Source organism: Cavia porcellus, unplaced genomic scaffold (genome assembly GCF_034190915.1).
Source record: "Cavia porcellus strain 051 isolate PalLab524CR breed Dunkin Hartley unplaced genomic scaffold, mCavPor4.1 scaffold_16, whole genome shotgun sequence".
NCBI classification, from domain to species: domain Eukaryota; kingdom Metazoa; phylum Chordata; class Mammalia; order Rodentia; family Caviidae; genus Cavia; species Cavia porcellus.
Genome location: NW_026947499.1, coordinates 41,332,933 through 41,355,994, shown reverse-complemented (window position 1 = coordinate 41,355,994; position 23,062 = coordinate 41,332,933). Strand labels below are relative to the sequence as shown.

At 43.3% G+C, this 23,062-nt stretch overlaps 1 protein-coding gene across 3 annotated transcripts in view; it reads right to left on the bottom strand.

The window, feature by feature from the left end:
* Positions 1 to 23,062, bottom strand: part of Clec16a (C-type lectin domain containing 16A) — a 216,670-nt gene that overhangs the window by 39,177 nt on the left and 154,431 nt on the right. For all 3 annotated transcript variants that reach the window (XM_005007496.4, XM_063226539.1, XM_005007494.4), the window contains exons 19-21: positions 16,248 to 16,399; positions 12,009 to 12,213; positions 9,245 to 9,412 (exon numbers count right to left, since the gene is read on the bottom strand). In XM_005007496.4, the coding sequence (XP_005007553.1) occupies positions 9,245 to 9,412; positions 12,009 to 12,213; positions 16,248 to 16,399 (525 nt within the window). The remainder of the gene's footprint in view (positions 1 to 9,244; positions 9,413 to 12,008; positions 12,214 to 16,247; positions 16,400 to 23,062) is intronic.

Here is a 23,062-nt window from a genome sequence, read left to right as displayed (position 1 = left end):
TCTTTGTTATTTCCTGGAGAAGAGACTCAGTTCATAGATGTTAAGGGAACCTGCTATCTGGAGTCTCAGGGGTCAATCCTTAACTAACAATGATAAATGCTGAGAACAGCCAACCCTTACTGTACATTTTACGTGTGCTAGGCACTATTTTGGGGATGCAGGGCCGCTGCCACATTTGTTGTTGTTACTGTTATTTTTGAGACAGGGTCTCCCTATGCAGTTCAGCTTGAACTTACTTTGTAGCCTGGGCTGGTCTCAAACTCACAGTGATCCTCCTGCCTTAGCCTCCTGAGCATTAGGCCTCATTATGATAGATGACATTTTAATTTCTGTGTTTTGTTTTTCAGTTGTTTATGTTTTAAATTTTGCTTTTCACACATAAAACTCACCATCTTAACCATTTTTAAGCGCACAGTTTGGTAGTGTTAAACATACTCACACTGTTGTACCTTATCTTTTTTTTTTACTGGAGGTCCAACGAGGTAAACTAATAGGGCTATGACATACAACAAATGTTGGATGGCAGCAGGAAGCTGGGCCTTGGATTTAGTCTGTCTGGTTTGGGCTCTAGACAGCACACAGGGATGCAGCTGAGCCACCTGCTCTAATACTGCACTGTCCCAAGGCTATCCACTCTGTGCTGCTTGCTGGTAGTGCTGCCCCAAAGCAGGCCCAGAAAACACCACAGAATATTCTAAGGCACATCCAAGGTCAAACACAGACTGTATACGGGGTTCTGGTTGCTTCTCTCACCACCTGCACGTCTCCCCACACATCTCTACCAGTAGCCAGGGAGTACTCGTTGCTATGGGACACACTGTCCTCACCAGAAGGTACACAGTCACTCCAGGTAGGCAATGACTTTGAGGTGTGTAGCAACATTCACTTCTTGGGAACTCTTCTCCTACCTTCTACCTCCTCTGAAAACTGCCAGGGGCATGGTGACTGTGTGATCACAAGTCCAGGGGAGTGCTCTGCAGACAGTAGGTGCTATTGTGTCTACTGGGAAAGTGTCTTCGGAGGCAACCTAAGACACCAAGTGCAGAAACTCTGCAGGCCCTGATTGGAGAATGGTCCTTTCCAGGCTGTGTGCCCCCTGCTCTGAAGTTATTGAGGTTTTCTCTTCATGGCTGCCCTGGGAGCCCTGAAAAGAGGCCTGGCAAGCAGGGGATCCCTTGGCTTAGCTCAAGCCTAACTCCTGAGTAGGATTTGGTCTTCACGTCTCTGACCTGACCTGGAAGGCTGATTGCTTAAGAGACAGTTCCAGTAAGCTCTGAAAGGAGCTGAGTACTGGCTGCGTTTGCTGAGGCAGGGTTCTAATGTCTCGTTTCTGCTTTCTGTTCATGACAGGCTGAGGGTGGACTTGTGCAAGGTGAGGCCTTCACAGTGCCCATGGTCTACCAGCCTTGTCTGGAAGCAGGGATGTTGGGAGCGGGTATCTTCCTGAATTGCTGCTTTGCTACTGCTGCCTTGACCCAGGCGAGGGAGGTCTGGAAACGTGAGAATGTGTGCTAGTGTGGGTACAGAAGATGGGGGTGGGCAGCACTCTGTCTAGGCCAGGGTCACGTCATGAGGCTATTCCCTAACATGAGTCTATCTTCCACTTGGGACCCCTCTTGGAAATCCAGGAGCTATTCTTATTTTCAATAAAACTTTCCTAACCTCCAAGATGGCCGGGGGAAAGAATCTGTTGTCTGTGACAAGTGGCAGAGCTACCACATGAAGGAGGTCAGTCACTATCGATGGCAGCTTTGAAGCAAATGGGATTTAGAAGCAAGAATTGGAGGTACAGAATTTGGTCTGCCTTGTATGACCTCTTAAATCTTGGACCAAGCTTTTATTTCTTACCTGTTGGGCAGGCAAGAGGTCCCAGATTTCAGAGTTGTCAGGAAGATACGATTAAAAATGTCCAGAATAGTTAATTCTTTCAAATTATACTCTGTACTTCTAGAAATCTATACTTCTAGAAATACACATGACTTTTTCTTGCCCCAAACATGCTTTCCAGGTACAGTTGACAATGTGGTTCTCCTGACATTGGTGAGGTCTCAGGGAGCTGTGGTTAGGCCTTTATTTCTAAAATCAGAACATACCAATTCACAGGGAGTAAGAGAGGTCGGTTCAGCAAGTATGGTCGGGTCAGGTCTGACCTGGGAAGACTTGAGCTCCAGCCTTATTTGGGCAGGGAGGGGGCTATCTGAAGTGACTATGGACAAGTCACTTCCTCACATGCAGAAAGGATAAAATGTGAGGGTTGTTGGGAAGATCAAATGAGAACTATGCATAAAGTGCTTAGCAGCTCAATAAATTTTGCTTAAAAAAAAGGCCTCAGGGTGGGAATGGAATTTCTGTCTCTGAATAGGGAGCTGAAGGCTGGGAAGGGTTAGCTGGGGGTGGGGAAGCAGGAGAGCAGCAGACTGCCTTCCTGTGTGACTCCAGAAAGGGTATTTTTGCCTTGGGGAGCTGGAAGGAGAGAATTGGCTCCAGTTTTATAATCGGAAACAAGAAAAATAACAGGCCTAAAAAATTCATTTCTGGGAAACACCACCACGAGATGACATTAGCACCTAGTACATTATTCCCGAGGGAGGGGAAGTCAGAGCTGATGTCCATGAATTAAACATTCAATTGTTTTTCTTTCTTTTCTTTTTTTTTCCTGGATACTAGTATGAGGCCTGAGGTCAGCTCAGCTAGCTGGCTCTCTGTATCCAAGGTCCTCCTCAGTTACTGGTTGCCAAATGGCCTATGTTGCAGTCAGGCAACTAATACGGCTGGTTTGCTAGCCTTTGATAAAGATAACACCTGTGACAAACAGCATTCCCAAACATCCATGTAAGAGATCTAAATCTTTGCATCACACAGACAGATCCTCAACCCAACAGGAAGCCGGGAAGGAGCCAGTAGAGCAAAATGTGGCCCCATGGCATGAGGTCCAATCTCCAGCTGGAGCTCTGCACCACTACCAACCGTGCTAGGAACCAGACCTAAGCAAGACAGAAACAGCCGGGACACAGGTATTTCTAGTCCCCTAAGAATTCTGGGAAACTAGACACATCAATTCAGCCAGTCCCATCCTGCTTCCCCAACCTTCCATCCACTTGGCACATGCTACTCCATGTCAGTGCTTTTGGGGATGAATCAGATGAGGATACTTCCCAAGTGCCTTCCATTAGAGTGCAGGACAGTGGTGGCAAACAGGAAAACTAATGAGTATCTTTGGCTAAAAGTAAGGACTATGCAGGTCCTGGCAGTCCCTCAAAACGTTAAACTATCATTTGGTCTAGCTTTCACTCCTAAGTATATACCAAAAAGAATTGCAAACAGGTGCTCAAACAAGTTCATGTACATGAATATTCATAGCAGCACTCTTTGCAACAGCCCAAAAGTGGAAAAACCCAGATGTCCATCAAAGCAGGAATAAATGAACAAAATATGCTCTATCCATAAAATAAATATTATTCAGCTATAAAAAGAGAGGAAATTCTAACACATGCTGTAGCATGGATGGACCTTGAAAACATTCTGCAGAGTAAAGGAAGTCAGGCACAAAAGGCCACATAACTGTATGATTTGTATGTAATATCCAGGGGAGAAAGCAGATTGATGATTGCCAGGGGCAGGGGACGGGAGTGAGTGAGGAATGACTGCTTAATGGCAATGGGATTTTATGTTGGTTGGAATTAGCAGAGGTGATGGTGCTATACCATGACTGTACAAAATGCCACTAACTGGGGGTCGGGGGTTTAGCTCAGCAGCACAAGCACCTGCCTGGCAAGCTCGAGGTTGTGAGTTTGATATCTGGTACAAAAACAAGCAAACACAAACAAAACAAAATGCCACTAATAGTTCAAATGGCTAACTTTATGTTCTGTAAACTTTACTTCAATTTAAAAAGCTAAAACAAAACAAAACAAACAAACAAAAAAACATAGCTTCCTCACAGAGAGGGGATGGGGTAGGTTGGGCATTTGGGGAAGGCCCCAGGAGGGATCAGAGCAGATTCAGGCTGAGGGAAATGGGCCCTCAAACGAGATGTGCTTTGCTCTGGTGAGGACTGAACAGAAAGCCAGAGCAGATGGCATTCTGGGCTGTGTTACATGTGGAGTACTGCGTGAGCAGAGGAGCTAGAAATTCATCCTCCTGGAAAAGTGGCAGGTAGATGACATGAAATATGGGCATAAGAGGCGCTGGGAAGGAAGCACTAGAGGGGTGTTTGTTTTTGTGATGGTAAAGATGTAACCGAATGCCTCATACTTTACCACTGAATTACAGCCCCAGAATGGAAGGGGTTTAAGCAGGTCAGAGAGCAGTGAGAAAGTCCAAGTGAGTAGGCTAGGAGGGTGGGTCAGTAAGACCCATCAATGAGGGCTAGCAGATGTTATCTGCCTGGTCATTTTATTCTGGGAGCCTTAGGCTATGATCTGTCAGCTCTCCCCACACCATGGAGCCATCAGGTGCGAGCACCTGCAAGCAGTTACTGCTCTGGAAAGTCAGAGCCCTGTGGGAGAGCTACCTAGAATTGTGGGGAAAACAGCTTGAGGGTTGGTTTTGGACAGCCTGCCCACTATGGCAGATTCTGGAAAGTAGCTTTGGCCGCGGGGACCTACGGGCACTAACCACAGCAGTGCAGGCCAGAGTCTAGACTGGCAAGTGCCTTACTCATCTGCACGTTATAATCAGCCACCACTGAGCCCTCCCTGCTAGACAGCGTACACACATCAGCTTCTCCCCAAACGCATGGGGACAAGAGCCATAAACATAAAACTGGCTAATAAATAGAATTTGTGATTTCTTGTTTTGTTTTCTTTTTTTGGTCTTTTTCGTTTTTATCGGTACCAGGGATCGAACTCACGACTGCCTGCTTGTAAGGCAGGCGCTTATGCCGCTGAGCTAAATCCCCAGCCCGAATTTGTGATTTCTTACTAAGCCAAATGGAAGAAGAAAAATATACCATAGTGGATAGTCTTCTGTTAGCTCTGATTTATAATCTCTCCTCCAAGGAAATGAAAAGTATATTTTCATCAAATATAGTCATATATATCTTCTAAGGGAGAGACAAACTACCATATGACAATTACCTGGGCAGGCAGATAAAACTGGAAGATGTGTCCTAATAAAGCAAAAACTCTGCTAGCAGCCACCCTGAGGCATGTCCTCAGATGTTTTCTTCCTTATGAATTATTCTTCAGGCAGAAGCAAGAATTCCATATAGCCTGGGTTTTTATAATGGTGTGGTCTGTGGCCAAGGACATCATTCCAGAAGATAGGAAGGGGCCGCGCCAGTGCCCACAGGCCCCTGACAGCAGCCGTGAAGGCTGCAGCATCAAGGCCCACGTGGGCAGGTTTCTGATGACCACCAACTACTACCTTGCCTCCCCGCTGGCTCCGCTTGACTGAGTTTCACTTTACTCAAGATGAGGGCGGCAAAATTCATTAGATACGTGGCCAGCTCATACTGCCTGGTGCACCTGCCCCAGACAAACAGCTTAGTCACTCTGGCGACAGAAAGTAAATGAGAGAATATACTTAAGATTTTCTGGGGTCTCAGAGCTCTTGTCTCATCCTGTCAAAGAGTCACCGAGTAAACCACCACATATATATGGTCCCAGATGAAACTTTCTTGTCTTTCTGGTATTTGGACAAAGGAGAAGGGCTTTGCTGGGATCAACTACAGGCTTATTCTTCATTCAACAAACATTGAAGGAAGCCACAGTGCTAGGTGCTAGGTGACAGCAGTGAGCAGGACAGACTATGGTCCCATACAGGTGACTTTCTGCATGGGGGAAAATGGTTATGGGCAGCAGGTACATGAATATGTCAGCTGGGCAATGCAGTGCCGTGGAAAAATAAAACAGGCAAATATGGTGGAGGGGAAGCATGACATTAGCCAGTGGGGTCATAAGAAAAGATATCTTGGGGCTGAGGATTTAGCTCAGCGGCATAAGCGCCTGCCTTGAAAGCAGGCAGTCGTGAGTTCGATCCCCGGTACCGATAAAAATGAAAAAAAAAAAAAAAAAGAAAAGATCTCTTGGGGAGGAAGCACACGGGCTGGGCTTGAGCAATGAGTGGGATCTGACAAGAGTATCTAATGCCAAGGCCCTGGGGGCAGGAGAGAGCTCAGTGACCCAGGGCAGTGGTTCTCAAATGGAGCTTTGGGAATCCTGGTTTTCCTAAAAATAGTAAGACATAATTCTTTTATATTCATTTTCCCAGGAGTGCACTACAGAGTTTTCCAGAGGCCACATAATGTATGCTATCACAACAGACAGAAAGCAGAGGTGGAAGAGAATCCAGCTGCTTTCTATTAAGGCAGACATTAAAGAGATCTTCAAAAATGTAAAATCATTATTTTTGTTTTGGAAAAGTTATTATAGAAAACCATGCTATTTATGTTTATTTACAATAGATTTATTAGATAGTTATTGAAAATATTTCTTGGCTTTAATTTCTAGTACTATGAATACTGGTGGCTATAATCCACACAATGAAGTATTATGCTTCAGAGCGGGAAGGGGCTGTGAACTCACAATCACGATCAGGGCCGATGTGGAGCAGCAGGGCTGCCGGCCAGGGCGGGGATGCATAAATGTGGGAGAACCATGTTGGGGGAACTGTGGAGGCTGGCTGGGGCCACATCTCACAGTGATCATATAAGACAGAGGGGGAGATGTGAATTTTGTACTAAGTGCAATGGGAAGTCACTGCAAGGCTGGAGGGAGGGTTATGACACAATCTAATTTATGGCTTAGAAAGGGTCAGTTGGCTGAATGGAAGGGGGAGGACAAGACTGGGATCCAGGAACACTGAAGATGCTGCTGTCATCATCTTGGGGAGATCTGGACTGCAGAAAGAGGGGGTAAGTTCTGGAGGAGGGCAGGCAGGGAAGTGGGGGTGAGGAGAATTCAGGGTGGTTCCAGATGCCGAATGGCAGCTGCCATGGGGCTCTGACTACCATGTGAAGAGGGTCACTGCCCTCCTCCTGAACCTACACTGTACCCACCCTGACCTACACTGGCACTTCCATATGTTCTTCAAGCCATGCAGTAATGCCAACCCATGCCAGGAGGGCAGAGAGACCTCACAAATGAGAATGTCCCCACCCAATTTCCCACACCTCAATGGTACTTCTACTGAGAGTCCAGGAGAAACCCAGTCAAGGGTTTGGACAGCTACCTTAGCAACTATAAGTAACTTGCTGGAGTCCCAACTGGCCCAGCCTCATATTCCCTAGTCCTGGAGCCAGCTACAGGGTGCTGGGTGTCCCTGTTGTGCCAACCCCTTGGCCTGAAGATCTCACATTTCCAGGCAGGTGGAAGAGGTAAGTAATAGATCATCATCACTGTAATGCATTCTGCCAACACAAAAATGCCCATGTAAACACTGAAAAATGTGACACTTAGTTGTCTGTTTATATGCATTCCAACTTGTTCCAAAAAGGATTAGAGTGGAAATAAGGTCTGGGCTTTTCTCCTTCATCATTAAGTTCTGCAACTGAAAGAGGCTCCATGACCCAAAAAGAATTTCTTACCAGGTCTTTCTGTGTTTAGTTTAACTGAACTTATAGTCATAATTTATATTTATTGAGTAGGTATCACTAGAGAACACAAAACAACCTGCAGAACTTTTAAGCAAAAAGCTCTCTAGCCCTGGACATCATCTGGAGACAGAGATGGGGCTGCCATCAATCGTGTGGCCTGGGGTTCATTTTCAGAATGACAGCACCGAGAGGCAGTGGATGGCACAGTAAATGGGAACCCTTAATTTTTTTTTCAGAGTTCATGCTGGGACTACATCTCTCAGGATTAAAAATCTTCCCTTTGACTTGGTAGATCTACTGCTGGGAATTTATCTTACAAAATATGTAAGATTGATACAATTACACAAAAACACCTAAATAAAGGATGCTGATTTTGACACCATAAGAATAAAACCCTAGAAATGACCCAAATGTTTACCACTATAAAACATGTTTTAGTTTGTCTATAGAGTCAAACACTGTGCAACAGTTCATGAGAATGAAGTGGGTTGTATGTGCCAGCATGTAACGCTAACTTGGAAATGCAGAGCCATGGTACAAAACCACATACATGGTATTGTATACCTCCATGTGTGAAACAGGTGTGCAAAAACACATATATGACATACAAATGCTTCTGGAAGGCTATGCAAGGAACAGTTAGTTGATAGTGGTTACTTTTGGAGCCAAGTAAATATTTTCTTTTTTTTTTCTACAAAAGACCAATCTTCAAAATATTTTCATTTTAGCATGTCTTATTTGGATTTTTAAAAAAACCACATGCTTACAGTATATACAAGATAAATTAATCAAATCAAAGGATGAGAGTAAAATAAATCATGGAAGAAAATAGATCTGGATTCAGGGTAGGTTCTTACAGCTGCACCTTGTTTTTAAATCAACAATGGCTTTTGAGAGTGTTTTACAACATCTGCAGTTCAAGTCTGAACCCTGAACGTGAGGGATTAAGTGGTGGGAAAGAGCTTGGCCGGTTTTCGACATTTTGCAATGGAAGGAAGGACTCTCTTTTGAGGGGCCAAGGGATCAGCAGTATATGGATGTCCTTAAGGTCCACAAGGTGGAATAGGAAGGAGGGATGCTCTTATGGAGATGCAGTGTTTTTTGCTTTGCCAAAGTGACATTACACTTTCCATTCGAGTTTCCCCTTTGTGAGGAGTGCAGGACAGCTCTAGAGAAAGTGGTATGGAAGGAAGGGAGAGAAACTGGGATGGAAGACAAGGACAGCTGGTGGGCACAGCTCATTTCTCTAGTGATTGTAGGAGGAATCACACACAGTATGTCATTTTTTATTTATTTATTTTTTGGTACCAGGGATTGAACTCATGACCTTACACTTGCCAGGCAGGCGCTTATGCCACTGAGCTAAATCCCCGACCCCTCCTTCTAGTCATTTTGCATAGAGGAGGAAATTAGTCTCCTACAACCTCATTACAAATAATACAATTATTTCCAAGAAACTTCTTGGTCTTAATTTTGAGAGGTTTCTCATATACCACGCCCCACCCCCAATTCTCTGGAAAAATCAAACTGAAGGGGGTAAAACACTAAAGGGAAAGCCAAGATTTATTTTTAGAGCTTATGTTTGTGTTATGCTTTCATTCTAAGAAGCAGATGCTTCGAGCTGCTAGCATTTCTCAGAGAGAAAGGGCAATGTACACAGGCCCCACAGAGAGAAGGTCCCCAAATCCCCATCGTGAGGGGGCTTACCTGGCACCTTGTCCACAGATGCGAACACAGAGCGCTGCACTGTGGGGTCACTGCTGCCTCGGCGGCCCTGATCATAGAAGCGGAAAGGCAGGTGCTGGGTGGAAGCGGAAGTGCCGAGTCCAAATCCCAGGACTTCAGTTGTTGGCTGGATTGGGAGGTCCAGAAGTGCTGTAATCAAACAATAGTCCAGCTCATCAGCTCATGGATTGCGGATGGCAGGGAATAACACTTAGGGGTGGGCTGCCGTGGCTATAGTTCAACCATTTGTGGTACCTGGGAGATGCCAAGCAGATAGCCTTGATCTGGGGCAGTAGGACGCTGAAGATCCCACTGAGGCTCAGAACATGAAACAGACCGCTGTCTAATGAGGGATTCAGGCCAAGGTTGAGACCAAGGGGAGAGGTTTCTAGGCCTGGCACTTCAAGCAGAATGGATGATAGGCCAATTTATATCTTGAAATCTTGGGTTCCATGTATAGAGGACTCTTGCCAATGGCTTAGCTTTTAGTGGGGTTTAGTGCTTTGGGGTGTCAGACTCCAAAGCATGTAGAGGTAATTCTGCCCTGAAAAATTATATACATATATATAAATGACCCTCATATCTGCAGGGGATTGATTGCAGAACCTCTGAAGGACACCAAAATCTGTAAGTGCCCAAATTCTGTATGTAAGATGGTCTGGTATTTGCATGTAACCTATAAACATCCTCCCACACACTTCACATCATCTCTAGATGACTTATACTCAATATGATGTAAATGCTATGTAAGTAATTGTTATATTGGCTTATTTAGGGAATAATGACACACAAAATCTGTGCATGTGCAGTACAGACACATTTCCCCCCAATATTTCACCCCTGGTTGGCTGAATCCAAAGAGATTAGAACCCACAGAAATGGACAGCCAACTATATATGTACATGGGAAACGTGTGAGAAAAAAAATATACACAATGTATATTTGTGAATGTGTATCTATCACAGCTGCTATCCTCCTTTCCATAAACAAATCTCATGATATATTAGTTCAGAGGGGCTTTTTAAAATCAATTTAAGAAATACCCAAGGCGTTAGTTCTAACAGCCACTTTACAGCATAATTCTCAATTTCCAAGTGAAATATTTTGCCTTCACGCCAGCTATGAGAAACTGCTTTACATTAAAAAAAAAACCTGAAAATAAATCTTAAAAGAAAGGACTGAATGATTTAAGTCACTTTGCACATTACAAAATGCTTCTGTAATGATTTTGCAGGCCAAGTTTCAGCTAAATGAGAAATAAGATGGGGGAACTACATGGGATATAGCCTGGTGCAAATCAGCGTGGCATGCACACTAAATCACCGAATCAGAACTGTCCACACTGCCCTGCAGGTGGTTATTTTTAGGTTATCCATGAGAGAGCGCCCCTCCTTGCCTTGCGGGGAAATCCTCTGAGCAGCCACAGCAGAATAACCATTGCTGCCTGAACTAAAGGTGCAGGGAATCTTGAAAAAGGCCATTTAGCTGGGTGTGGTGGCTCATGCCTGTAATCCCAGCACTCGGGAGGCTGAGGCAGAAGCATCCTTGCACGTTCGAAACCAGCCTAGGCTACAAAGTGAGCTCAAGGCCAGCCTGAACTGCATAGAAAGACTCTGTGTCAAAAAGACAAAAAAAAAGAAAAGGTCATTTATAATTTTCTGATTGACAAAATGTACACATATACACACTGCCTCAGCTTTAACTCTGTCCTGGTAAGATAAGCTGAGGGCCCTTATTTCTGAGCCTTTACTATGAAAGCTTCTTCAAAAATCCATCTCAGCTGTGGGTACAGGCATATGCCTATAATGGAGGAGGCTGAGGCAGGAAGACTGCTGCAAGTTCAAGACCAGTCTGGGCTGCAAAGTGAGTTCAAGGCCAGCCAGAATTGCAGATTGAGACCCTGTCTCAAAAACAAAACAAAACAAAATAAAACAAAACAAAACACCATGACAACTCTATGAAATACTAAATGAAGGGATGGGAAGGGGTTACATATAGATTTAAGATGTGTTATATACATGTACTGACTCTTCATGAGGAATGTAATCAGTATGTACTGCAATTATGTACCAATGAAAGTAAAAATTCAATAAAAACAAACAAGAAGATTAAAAACAAGAAAATGACTTTTGGATTCACTATTGAGTCATTGCCCCTTACCCAGCAGAGCTGCCTTTCCAAATAGCTGGGAAAGGGAGAAGGGAGGGTTGAGCTTCAGGGCAACAAGTTGTATACCTGGGTTCTGCTCTCTGTGTGATTCTAGCAAGTCACATAGCCTCAGTTTTCGCCTCCAAAAAATGGGCAGAAGAGGCCCTAAAAGCCTTAATGTTGTTTCAGAATCAAAGGTAGTACAGAATTGTCAAGGCATTCTATAGCCATAACTGTTACCCGCACTCTGTAAGGTGTATGTAAATGCATGTGACATTCTCAGGCTGGCTTGGAGTTTGAGAATTTCAGTGTGGAGGGAGAACAGCTGTCTCACTTTGCCAGGTGCTTCCTATCCTCTTGCCTGCTATGGAGGGCTTTCCTCCTCTTCCACACAGCCCTAAAAACTCTCCAGAAACACAACACTTAGAAAGCAGGAAGTTCCCAGTCAATTCTCCATTCCTGCACAAATCACAGTGAATCCTAAGGCACCCACGTAGAGGAGCCCAGGGCTCTCTGGTTAGTGAGACGCATGCTGCCAGCCCTGTGGCTGGTCCTGCGCTGAGCGCCTAGGGGACACCTGCCCGCGCCAGCCACTCACCAGCTATCCTCTGCATCTTCATGCGCCTGGCCTGGATGCGGCCCTTGGCCAGGCGCTGCTTGGCGATGATGCAGCGGATGTGGTCTGAGAAGACGAAGGTGGCCTGGAGAATGGGGAAGGGCTTGGAATGGGGGCTGGACGCAGGTTTGTGGATGGTGATGTTCAGGGCACGGCTGTCGTCCTCCACACCAGTCACCTGCATGTCCTGCACAGAGATGAGGCAAAGGCAAGGTACTTGTTAGGCTTGGCAGGGGGCAGATGCTCAGGAGCTGTAACATCTGTGTCTCATCTAGAACAACTGGCAGAAAAGCCCAGGTTCAGTGGGAGAAGATTGGGTGGGAAGCAGAAACACTCAAAAGGTGTCAGTGTGAGTTATGGCAGCTGGGTCCTTTCCATGAGGACTTGGTAAATAAAAGGCAACATCAGCTTCTTCAAGTGGCTGCTGATAACTCAATAGGCAAACTCCAATTCTCACTACTGAGAAGCCAGATATGATGAACCAAAAATTCCTATCACCATCTGGGATGATCTTAGATACAATCACTTGTTTCTCTTAAGAATATGGTATTGCTGGCAGCTTTTTGGATGTCTCTAAGGAACTTCTAGGAAAACACTAAAGGAAAGGGACAAGGAGAGAAGAGATTTTAAGAAAGCTGCTGGGAAGATACTAAGTACAAGAATAGCTGGGTCAAATCAGTCCTCTAGCCCTAGACTTTGAGGAATCTCCATATTAATTTCCACAGTGGTTGCACTAGTATACATTCTCACCAACAGTGGAGAAAGATTCCTTCATCTCCACAGCCCTGTCAGCATTTGTGATTGGTTGATTTCTTGACAATAGACATTCTTTCTGAAGCAAGATGGAATCTTAGCACTGTTTTAATTTGCATTCCTCAAATGATCAGCGATGAGGTCCCATTTGACCCAGCTATTCCCCTGCTTGGTATCTTCCCAAGAGAATTAAAAGCATTATACCACAGTGATATATCCACACCCATGTTTATAGCAGCACAGTTATTTAATAGCTGAATCTTGGAAACAGCCCAAATTCCCGTCAACGAATAAATGGATTAAAAAAGATGTAGTTTTTATAAAATGGAATACTACTCAGTTAAAAAATAAGTGACACATTCATATGTAAGTGGACAGACCTTACCATACTATTAAGTGAAATAAATCGGACAGACACACACACACATATGTGTGTGTGTGTGCGTGTATATATATATATATATATATATATATATATAGTACTGTCTCTCTGGTATGAGAAACTGAAAGTGTAGCTAAGAACAAATATGTGTAATAGATATTATGAAATAGGAAGAAACTGTCCAAAAGGAAAGGGGACTTGAGGGGATGGAGGAAGAAAGGAAAAAGAAAATGAGAAAAGAAGAATAAAACCGAAACAAAGCTTTGTAAATAAAGAGGGGAGGAGGGCTTGAAGGAAGGGGAGGGGAATGGGAAAAAAAGAGTCAAGATAGACATGTATAGGTGCAAATGAATGGAATGATGAATACGATCATTATATATATCTAAACTGTACCAAAAAACTTAATAAAAAAAAACTTCATGTGAAAAATACAGATGACACTGACATGAGCAAGTCTAATAAAAAAAAATCTCAGAATGGATTCTGTAGAGAGAATCCAGCTCCCACAAAGGTTCAAGGTGATGTGAGATAAAAGCAATAGACAAGAGATAGACAGAAAGTTCAAAAAGACTACAAGAAGTGGGGAAAATGTTGAAGAAGGCTTAGAAAGCAAGATGGTTGTGGTCCTTAGACATGGCAAATGGCACTGGTTCTCTGGAAACAACGCCTACATCGGAACATGGCTGTGAGAGCTAAACGAGGTTATTAGGCATTTACAGCAGGAATGTGGTGCACAGTAACAACTGAAAAAAGTAGCTATTGGAATATGACCAAACAAGAGAGAAAGGTTTATGTGGCTTTTATTGTCTGACAGACGACATCTATTAATCCTCTGAGGGACACTAAACACTTTCCTGACACTAAATTCTAAAGAAAATTAATCATAAGCCTAGACAAATAAGAAATGTAGGTCTCCTAATGGACAATGTCATGCATGGGAGTCTTTCTTTAAATGAAAGATCCTAAAGTTGCTTCTCTTTGCCCTCTGAAAAGATACCATTAAACAGGAAGATCCTGACAAAGAAGAGAGCAGGGAAGAGGCTGCTTTAGAATCTTCAAATCATGTGGGTGGTTTTCACAGATAGCAAGACCTGGACAGCCGGGCATGCTGCAGAAAGGCAGAGGAGGATCAGAATCCAGAACTACACAGCGAGGAAACAGATGACTTCAAAGTATGCCAAGCCCCAGGCTAGGACAAGCTTGAAAAGAATTCAGGGACCACGGGTATGGCAGAGATACGGAGTGGACGGGACTTCTCTACCCTTCTGGTTCTTTGTTTCATTCACCACCTGGTTGGAATTTGTCAAGCATCATTTAATAAACATTAAAAAGTCCCAAGCTCCAATCTGGTGTTTAGCAATTCAAAGCTTTTCTTTATTGGTGAGGGGGTAAGAAGAAGGGAATTCTTATAAATCATTATAGAGAGTAAATTGGCAGTATTTGTTAACACTTAAAATAGGCACATCCCAGTTGCTTGATTAACTGCCTAGGGAAATCCTGCCCAAGCACATAAGGAAGTAAGAACAATTTCATTTGCTGCAGGACTGTATGGAAAAATAAAAGGTTGGGAACAGTCAATGGGGCTCTGGTCAAACAGGCTTTGGTACAGTCATTCCAGCAGTGGGCATGTACTGATGTGGTTAGCTTTCCAAGGCATTCTAGTGAGTGAAGGAAAGCAAGGCTTAGAAAGTGTGATACCATAAAAGGTGCACACACATTCTCAACTATATGTATAGTCATCCTTGGTATCCAAAGAAGAGTATTTCACCACCCCCCAAGATACCAGAATCTGCATATGTCCAAGTCTTTTATATAAAATGGCACAGTATTTGCATATAACCTATGCACTTACTATCTTAAACTTTAAATCACCTCTAGATTATTTATAATACCTTTTATTTTATTTTATTGAAGTACTGGGGACTGAACCCAGGGAGCGCTGAGCTACATCTCCAGTCACTTTTTATTTTCAAATATGGTACGTATCACTATGCTACCCAGGCAGGCCTTGGACTCATGATCCTCCTGCATCAGTGCCTTCAGTAACTGGGATTATAGGTATGCACCACCTTGTGCAGCACTTAAAATGTCTAATACACCAAAAATGCGATATAAATATTATTTAGAAAATAATAATGTTAAGGAAAAAAAGTCTGCATATTCAGTACAGGTTCAATTTTATTTCAAAGATTTTGATCTATAGTTAGCTGACTCTGCAGATGTGGAATCTGTAGATATAGGGGGATGACTGTATACAACTTAAAACTACAGTATATGTAATTATAATTCTATACATATTTGGCAGAGAAGCAGATCTAAAAGATCAGCCTGGTAATGGAGTCTCTCTCTGTCTTTCTCTCTCCTTCCCTTTTGCTCTCCCCTCCTCTCCTCTCTCTTTCGTTTTCTCTACTTTTCAGTACTGGGGATCAAACTCACAACCTTATGCTTGACAGGCAGGCACTCATGCCGCTGAGCTATATCCCAGCCAGTTTCCCTTTTGAGACAGGGCCCTGCTATGTAGTTCAGACTGGCCTTAAACTTGCAGGGGTCCTCCTGCCTCAGCACTGGAAGTTACGTTTTATAGAGGAAAGGAGGTGTAAGGATTGAGGATTTTGGTGAAAGCTGACCTTTTTTTCAGGGTTGGGGGCTGAATCCAGGGCCTTGTATATCCTAGACAAACTCTCAAATACTGAGGTTTATATCCAGTCTACATTCCTTTTTTGAGACAGGGTCTAAATTGTCCACACTGGCCTCACACTTGCAATCCTCCTGCTTCAACTTTCTGAATAGCTGAGATTACAGCATGTGTCAGCATGCCTAGCTATGGTTTAGGCTTTTTTTCAGTGGCAATTTATTCATATATTTCTTATTATTAGAAATGGAGGGGGATGGAAAAGAGGGAAAGAAAAAAGAATTAAGATGTGTTATATATATGCACCAACTCCTCATGATGAATGTAATGCATTTCAAACATGTACTAATAAAAATAAAATTAAAAAATAGAACTAGATTTAAATGATAATAAGTAGGTATATATGTTTGCATAACTGACTGAAAAGAGATTTAAGAGATCTTGGCTATCTTACCTGGAGAAGGCCTGCAAACTTGACTACTCCCCAGCCAAGCCGGGACACATCAGGTTCTACCAGACTCATCTGGTAAATATCAACAGCCAGGAATCGCTGGACCATGCCACCATCCTTGGTGATCACTGTGCATGCAATCAGGTCACTGTTATCTGGGAAAAGGGAACAAAAGTCAGATGAAGCCCAGTCTGGCCAGCCAGCTTCATGAGGACTCTACAGCTGCCCCTTGTTCTGCTGGGAAACAGAGCTCAGAGGTTGGTGCCTGGACTTAGAGTTACATGGAAATCATCTGTGTCCCTTTTCAGCCAGTTTTGCTGGACAGTATCTTTAGTTCTCTGGCCCTCAGAATCCTATGCTGAAGAATGGAAGTAATGCACATTCCCTCAGAGCACTATTTGTTATGACGGATCTAAAGAATAGAGCTTATTAGGCAAATGTTTACTAGATACAAGGTCCTAAATTGTACCTTAAAGATGACTATTAGTTGGGGCTGGCAGTATAGTTTAGTGTGATAGAGTATTTGCCTTGCACGCACCAAGTTCTGGGTTTGATCTCCAGCAGATAAATGACAACAACGACAACAAACCAATAGCCAGGAATCCCAGGAATATTCCAGGGCTCACATTGACCAATGGCAGTTTACAGGTATGGTGTTCAAGTCAATTAAGGAATTAAGTGATGTCAGGAAAGTCTCTGTAACAGCATCACCAATTCCCCACTTCAGTGTCTGACAACTCAGAGCCAATGTCTGTACTACATGGTATATGATCCTGGGCCAGGCATTTGGCCTCTCTCAATCCTGGTTTTCCTTCTGTGAAATGTCTCTTGTCTTGCAACATTTGGTACAATAAATGAAAACATACAGGACAAACATTTACCATTGAATCTTGGGTGTAGAAGGTCCTTGGGTATATGCTAGGTGCCTCCCTTACTTGAAAGTTACCCCCAAATTTGATGTCTTGTTCCGTACCTGCTCTTGATGATTTTGAAGTAACAAAGGATCATCACAACTACAGTCTACTTTGAGCTGTCTCTAATGGAAGTGTACTTTAAACATGCAAAAATGTTTAAACACTCAAAATGTCCCCAAATAGGGGACAAATTACATATGATATTTCTCATCAGATGAAAAAGTATATATCTATGTAAAATTTCTGTTTAATGAACTGTTAATAGGGTTATCTGGGGGGAGGAAAGTGAGAAGTGAGGGTGTGAGCATGTGTGTGAGAAATTTTAATGGGAAAATTTTCATTTTTGTTTCATGTACCATTTTGTTGATTTCAACTGTTTTATGTTTTATTTTTTTTAATCGGTACCAGGGATCGAACTCACGACTGCCTGCTTGCAAGGCAGGCGCTTATGCCACTGAGCTAAATCCCCAGCCCCGATTTCAAATATTTTACAGTAAGAAAATATTCAAGATATAGTTTTGAAATACACATTAAAAAGCCTCAACTTAAAAACCAGACTTACATGGGGGCTGGAGGTATAGCTCCATGAGTACTAGCTTAGTATTCATAAGGCCCTAGGTTTGAGCCCCAATACCGCAAAACAAAAGAAAGCATATTTACAGAAAAGTATGATAATAGAAGACATTATAAGTTCAACTGGAAAAACATGAAAAATTTAATACTGAGTTTGACACGTTTTTAAAAAAGTATTTGCTTACTATCTGTGAGGCTCTGGGTTCAAAGCCCAGAAATACCTCTCACCTCAGCACAAAAAGCCCTGTAAAAAAATATAGGTACAGAGCAATATGCCAAAATATTAACAAAAGTCTTTGTTGAGAAGAATGGGAAGGTGGTGTCTTTTTCTCCCTAATAGCTCTATCAAAATTTATAGACCACAAAATTCACTCACTTTAAGTGTATTGTGTGAGTTTTAGTAAATTTACACTCATGCATTAGGGTATTAGGTTGTGGAACACATCCATCACCCGAGTGTAAGACCTGTGCTGTGAGAGCACTTCAAACAAACATGTGGCTCAGATTTACTGAACGGAGGAGGATGGTAACACAGACGGCAACGCACATGGTGAGCTGAGGCTAGGTGTTTTTGAAGCCCCAGCCTCTTCACACTTCACTTGACTCAAAGGTGAGAGGAGAATATCTCCCTTTGCACTGTCCTGTAACTCAGTTCAGTTCACTGAGCGGTCATCTGCCTGGGATTCTGGCTTTGTGTGGGTGCTTCCAGTTCACCCTTCTGGATTCCACAGGCCTCATGTTTCCATTTCCTCTCCCAGCATGTGACACCTGGCCAGTTACCCAGCAGTAAATGCCAGTGGCAAACAGGCCTGTGTGGAATCTTCTTTCCATTCCCAACAGTCCAGTTTAGGATGCTAAAAACTTTAAAAGTATTTTATCTTGAAATTTTAGTCCTCGCTGGATGGCTTTCGCTGGATATCTAATCATCTGTATTACAAAAAATGAAAGCCTTCTTATTCATTCTAAGAAACATTTTCTTTGTGGTAGGTATGATTTATTGTCTTTATTTACTAAAAATTTTCTCAATAAGAATCTTGTCTTTTTTAAAAAATAGAACAAAAACAGTAGCCGCTTTTCCTTCCTTATTCTCCCTTTCTTCTTCCTTTTCCTCTCCTCTTTCCCTTCTCTAGCAATAGGGCAGCCTGGCTATCCCCTGGACTGGTACCTGCAGAACTCATCTGAGGGTCAGACTGGGAAAGCATAACACACGTGTTGGCAACAGTGGGGTTTACTGGATGCAGTGAGGTTTGCTGGGGACAGGCGGTTAGCTGGTAAAAATGGGTTTTTGTCAGATAACCTGACTCCCTCACAAAGCCGAGTTGGCTTAAGGGGCTTTAGGGGAAAAAAGCCCTACCACTTCCACCACAAAGAACAAAAAAGGAAGGACAAAACCCCAAAGCGGAACAGCTCTCAGAAATGTCACTGGGACATCAAAGCCCTGTGAGAACTCGGTGAGATTTCATAAGAAAACTAAGACACAGCATACCCATGAGCAGAAAGGTGCCCAGGAAGGGACCTCTGTTCTCTGTGAGCTGTGGGGGCAGTTCAGGAGAAATACAGCGACATTAACTGACTACACAAGAAAGCTGTCCTTCAGGGAAACTGAGGAAATGATGGTTTTGGATGACTGGCTTGTGGATGTCTCAGATGTCACTTTAGGGAACTTCTGAACCCTTTTGACCCTCAGTTGCCCCACATATGGGCTGGGGCATTCCTGCCTGGAGCCATGGGGACAGGCTGATCATGTTTGGGTGGCCACGGTATCCTGGGTATGTGGGGGCACACCCAGAACAGAGTTGCTGAGTGGAACCCAATAGGCACATACTTTAAAACCTCCATCTGCAGCCATTACATATGCTTGTGTGGATTTTGCTTAGAGTCAGACAGAGCCATGCAGTACACTGAGGTCCCAGAGGGACGTGGGTACGTATGGGAGGGACTTAGTGGCAGACAGTTCTGCCAGGTGCATGGCAGCCTAAGGAGCCTCCCTACTTGATTTAGAGGAGTGTTTCACTGCCAGGAGTAGGCGGTGTGAGTGACAGGTGGCACAAGGCTTCTTGGTCATCTATCTGTGCTATTTTCTAGATCTCAGTACCCTGAATCTTCTAATTCTCTTCTCCTCTTCTTAGAGGAGTGGGGCCTAGGACTCTACTAAAAATATTGCAGAAAATTATCAGAAGACAATCAGGAGAATAACTTTATGATCCAAGTAGCAAAAGATGAATAAAGAAGTGAATGTAAGGGCTGGGGATTTAGCTCAGCGGCATAAGTGCCTGCCTTGCAAGCAGGCAGTCGTGAGTTCAATCCCCAGTACCAGTAAAAACGAAAAAGACAAAAAAAAAAAAAAAAAAAAAAAAGAAGTGAATGTAAAGGATTCGTGGAGGAGGGGATGAGAACAGCCAATAAGCACACAAAGAAAGGTGTCCAGACTCATGAGAAATCAGGAACCAAATCAAAACAAGATACCATCTTCCACCCACGGGGCTGGTAGAAGTAAAAATGTTTGATAACATCAGGTGTTGCTGAGGATGCAGAGAAACTGGCATTCTCAAAAGCTGCTGGTAAAGAATACATTAACACAGCCATTCTGAAGGGCAAATTAGCATTATTTATTAAAACTGAAAGTTTCACATCCTATGACCTGGCAATTGTTATGTTCCCAAGAAAAATGTCCAGAGGTGTGGGCTAAGAGATGTGCACAGGGGTGTTGGGAGCAGCAGCATTTGCACATGTAAGGCTCAAATGTTCAGCAAACAGAGAGATCCTGAAAAAAATGTGTTCATCCTTAGATGCCAAAGTGCATAGGCATGACGAGGAATGAACTGGCTCTCCAGGTAGTTTAACAGGGCTGTCTCAAGAATACACTGCTGAGAGGAAAAGCAACGTACAAGGGAAATTTTAATTTATATGCAGTGCTCTGAATTTCCAAAGGGAAAGCAGGTATGTTATTTGCATACTTAAAAAAAATAAAGAAAAAAGTGAGTCTTTTTACATCTGGCATTCTAGGTCTTTCTGGGGCTCAGCTGAGAAGGGGACAGGCTAGGGCCAAGCTGCCAGCCATGTGGGCCCTGCCTGATCATGAAGGCAGTGAATGATCACAGAACCAGGTCAACAACAACAATAGCCTGAAAGCCTCCGACAGGATTCTAGGCGTGCAGCTGTGTATGTTTCTAACACAGCAGAGAGCTGTGCTGTCCATTTCAATCCCCACCCCACCTTCTGCTCCTGGCCCGGTGCTCACCAGGCATGAGGTACCCACACTAAGAATAAGGCTGAGAGGCTCAGGGTCCAGAAGGGAGGCTCAGGCTCCCTTTGACAGGGCTGGACTGGTCTCTGCTTTGGGGAGGAACCAACTTGGATGGAGCAAGCAGGATGACCCTTCCCCTCACATCTCCCAACACAACTCTGATCCAGGGAAGCCTTGCACGGCCCTCTCCTCCTAGGTGCTGTCTTTTGTTTTATTCTTTGGCAATCAGAGAGGATTTGCCATTTTAGTTCATTTGAAAATAATAAGGGCATCAATCTTTTTGACTAGAAATGCACATGTCCCCATTTTAAAAAGTATGATTTTTTTTTACAGTAGACAATAAATCTCTTCCATGGCACTCTCCCCAGAGACAACCACCTTGCAGAGTTCTTGTTACCCATTTCCAAGTGCTCACATAGCTACCCTCTACTCTCTCTTTTCTTTCACAAATGTCACGCATGTTCTGTACAGGGTTTATCTACTAAACCATGTATCCTAGTGCCAAAGCACAAGGACCTTCTTGGAACTTTTCATAGCCCATCATCTCCCACCTCTACATGATTTCACAGCTCTCCAGCTGATGGATAATCAGGTTGTTTATAACCTTGTGCTCTATTGGCTGAAAGAATGCTCTTGTTGACATCCATACATGAGAATAAATCTCAAGGAGCAAAGAGGAACTTATGTTGAATTTTTCTCTTTAAGCCTTTGTGTTTCACCAAAATAAACTCATTTAAGAAGGAAACGTCCATCTGAATTACAGGCAAACACTTATAATACTAGCGCTCCGGGAAGCTGAGGCAGGAGGACAGCAAGTTAAACACAACCTGGGGAACTTAATGATTCAGTGAGATCCTGTCTCAAAACAAAACAAGCAAGACAAACCAACAAAAAAACAAACAAGCCAGGAAGAGAGTGGAGCTTAGTGCAAAAGGAAACTTTCTATCATTATGAATGGAAAACCAGATTTACATACAATCAATAAGGTGACTATGTGTTATAGTTTAAATATGAAGTATCCCACAAAGACTAATGTTTTGAAGGCTTGGGTTCCAAGCCAGCAATGTTCAGAGGTGGGCTTTTGAAAGATGAATGGATCACAGGGGCTCTAACGCCATCAGTGGAGTGATCCACAGATAGATTCAAAGTTTGATGACACTACTGGGAGGTGATAAAAACAAGGTAAGACCTAGAAACTTAAGAGGTCAGTTATAGTGTGTGTTCTTGGGGACTATATCTTTTGTCTCTAGTTCTCTCTCCTTCTGCTTTCTGGCTGCCTGATGCGAATGGCTTTTCTCTGCCATGACTTCCACCATGACGTTTCTGCTTCACTACAGACCAAAAAGTAATGGAGATGGTCAACCATGGACTGAAACCTCTGAAACTGTGAATGGAAATATACCTCTCCGCATTTAAGTTGTTTTGCTCAGGTATTTTCACAGCAATGGAAAACTAACTAATATATTGTGAAGACATATAAAAGAGAAAATAGTAAGTTATAACCTAAAGCTTACTCTTGATCAAAAGGGAAAGCCTAAAGCTAAAGACAAACTGAGACAAACTATTGCCTATCTTAAACTTTCTCCGTGGTGACCAGAATGTAGTAGTGGGCAGTGAAGTGGGTTTTCTCATGGATTATATTTTTTAAAGATGACACTGGCAGTATTTCCCACTCTACAGGCTATTCTTACATGACTTTTGACACTCTTCACACCACTGATGAACCTGGGAGGCCTCTGTTATTGCCTAGACCAACAGCACCAGAGGCAATTTCCTAGGCAAGGACGTAATGCTCTTAGAATGTATCCACCATGCCGTGGGGAAGCCCAATAACCAAAGACATCTGAGGAGACAAACCAAGGCCTCAAGCCCTTAATCAGCCCCCAGGTGACTCTATGCAGGTCACAGAGTCTCATTGAGTCCTGGGCAAATTATACATTCTTTTTTTTTAGTACTGGGATCAAACTCACGACCTTGCACTGACCAGGCAGGCACTTGTGCCCCTGAACTAAATCCCCAGCCCCTAAATTATATATTTGTGAATAAACATTTGAAGGAAGTTTATTATTCAGCAAGAGGACACT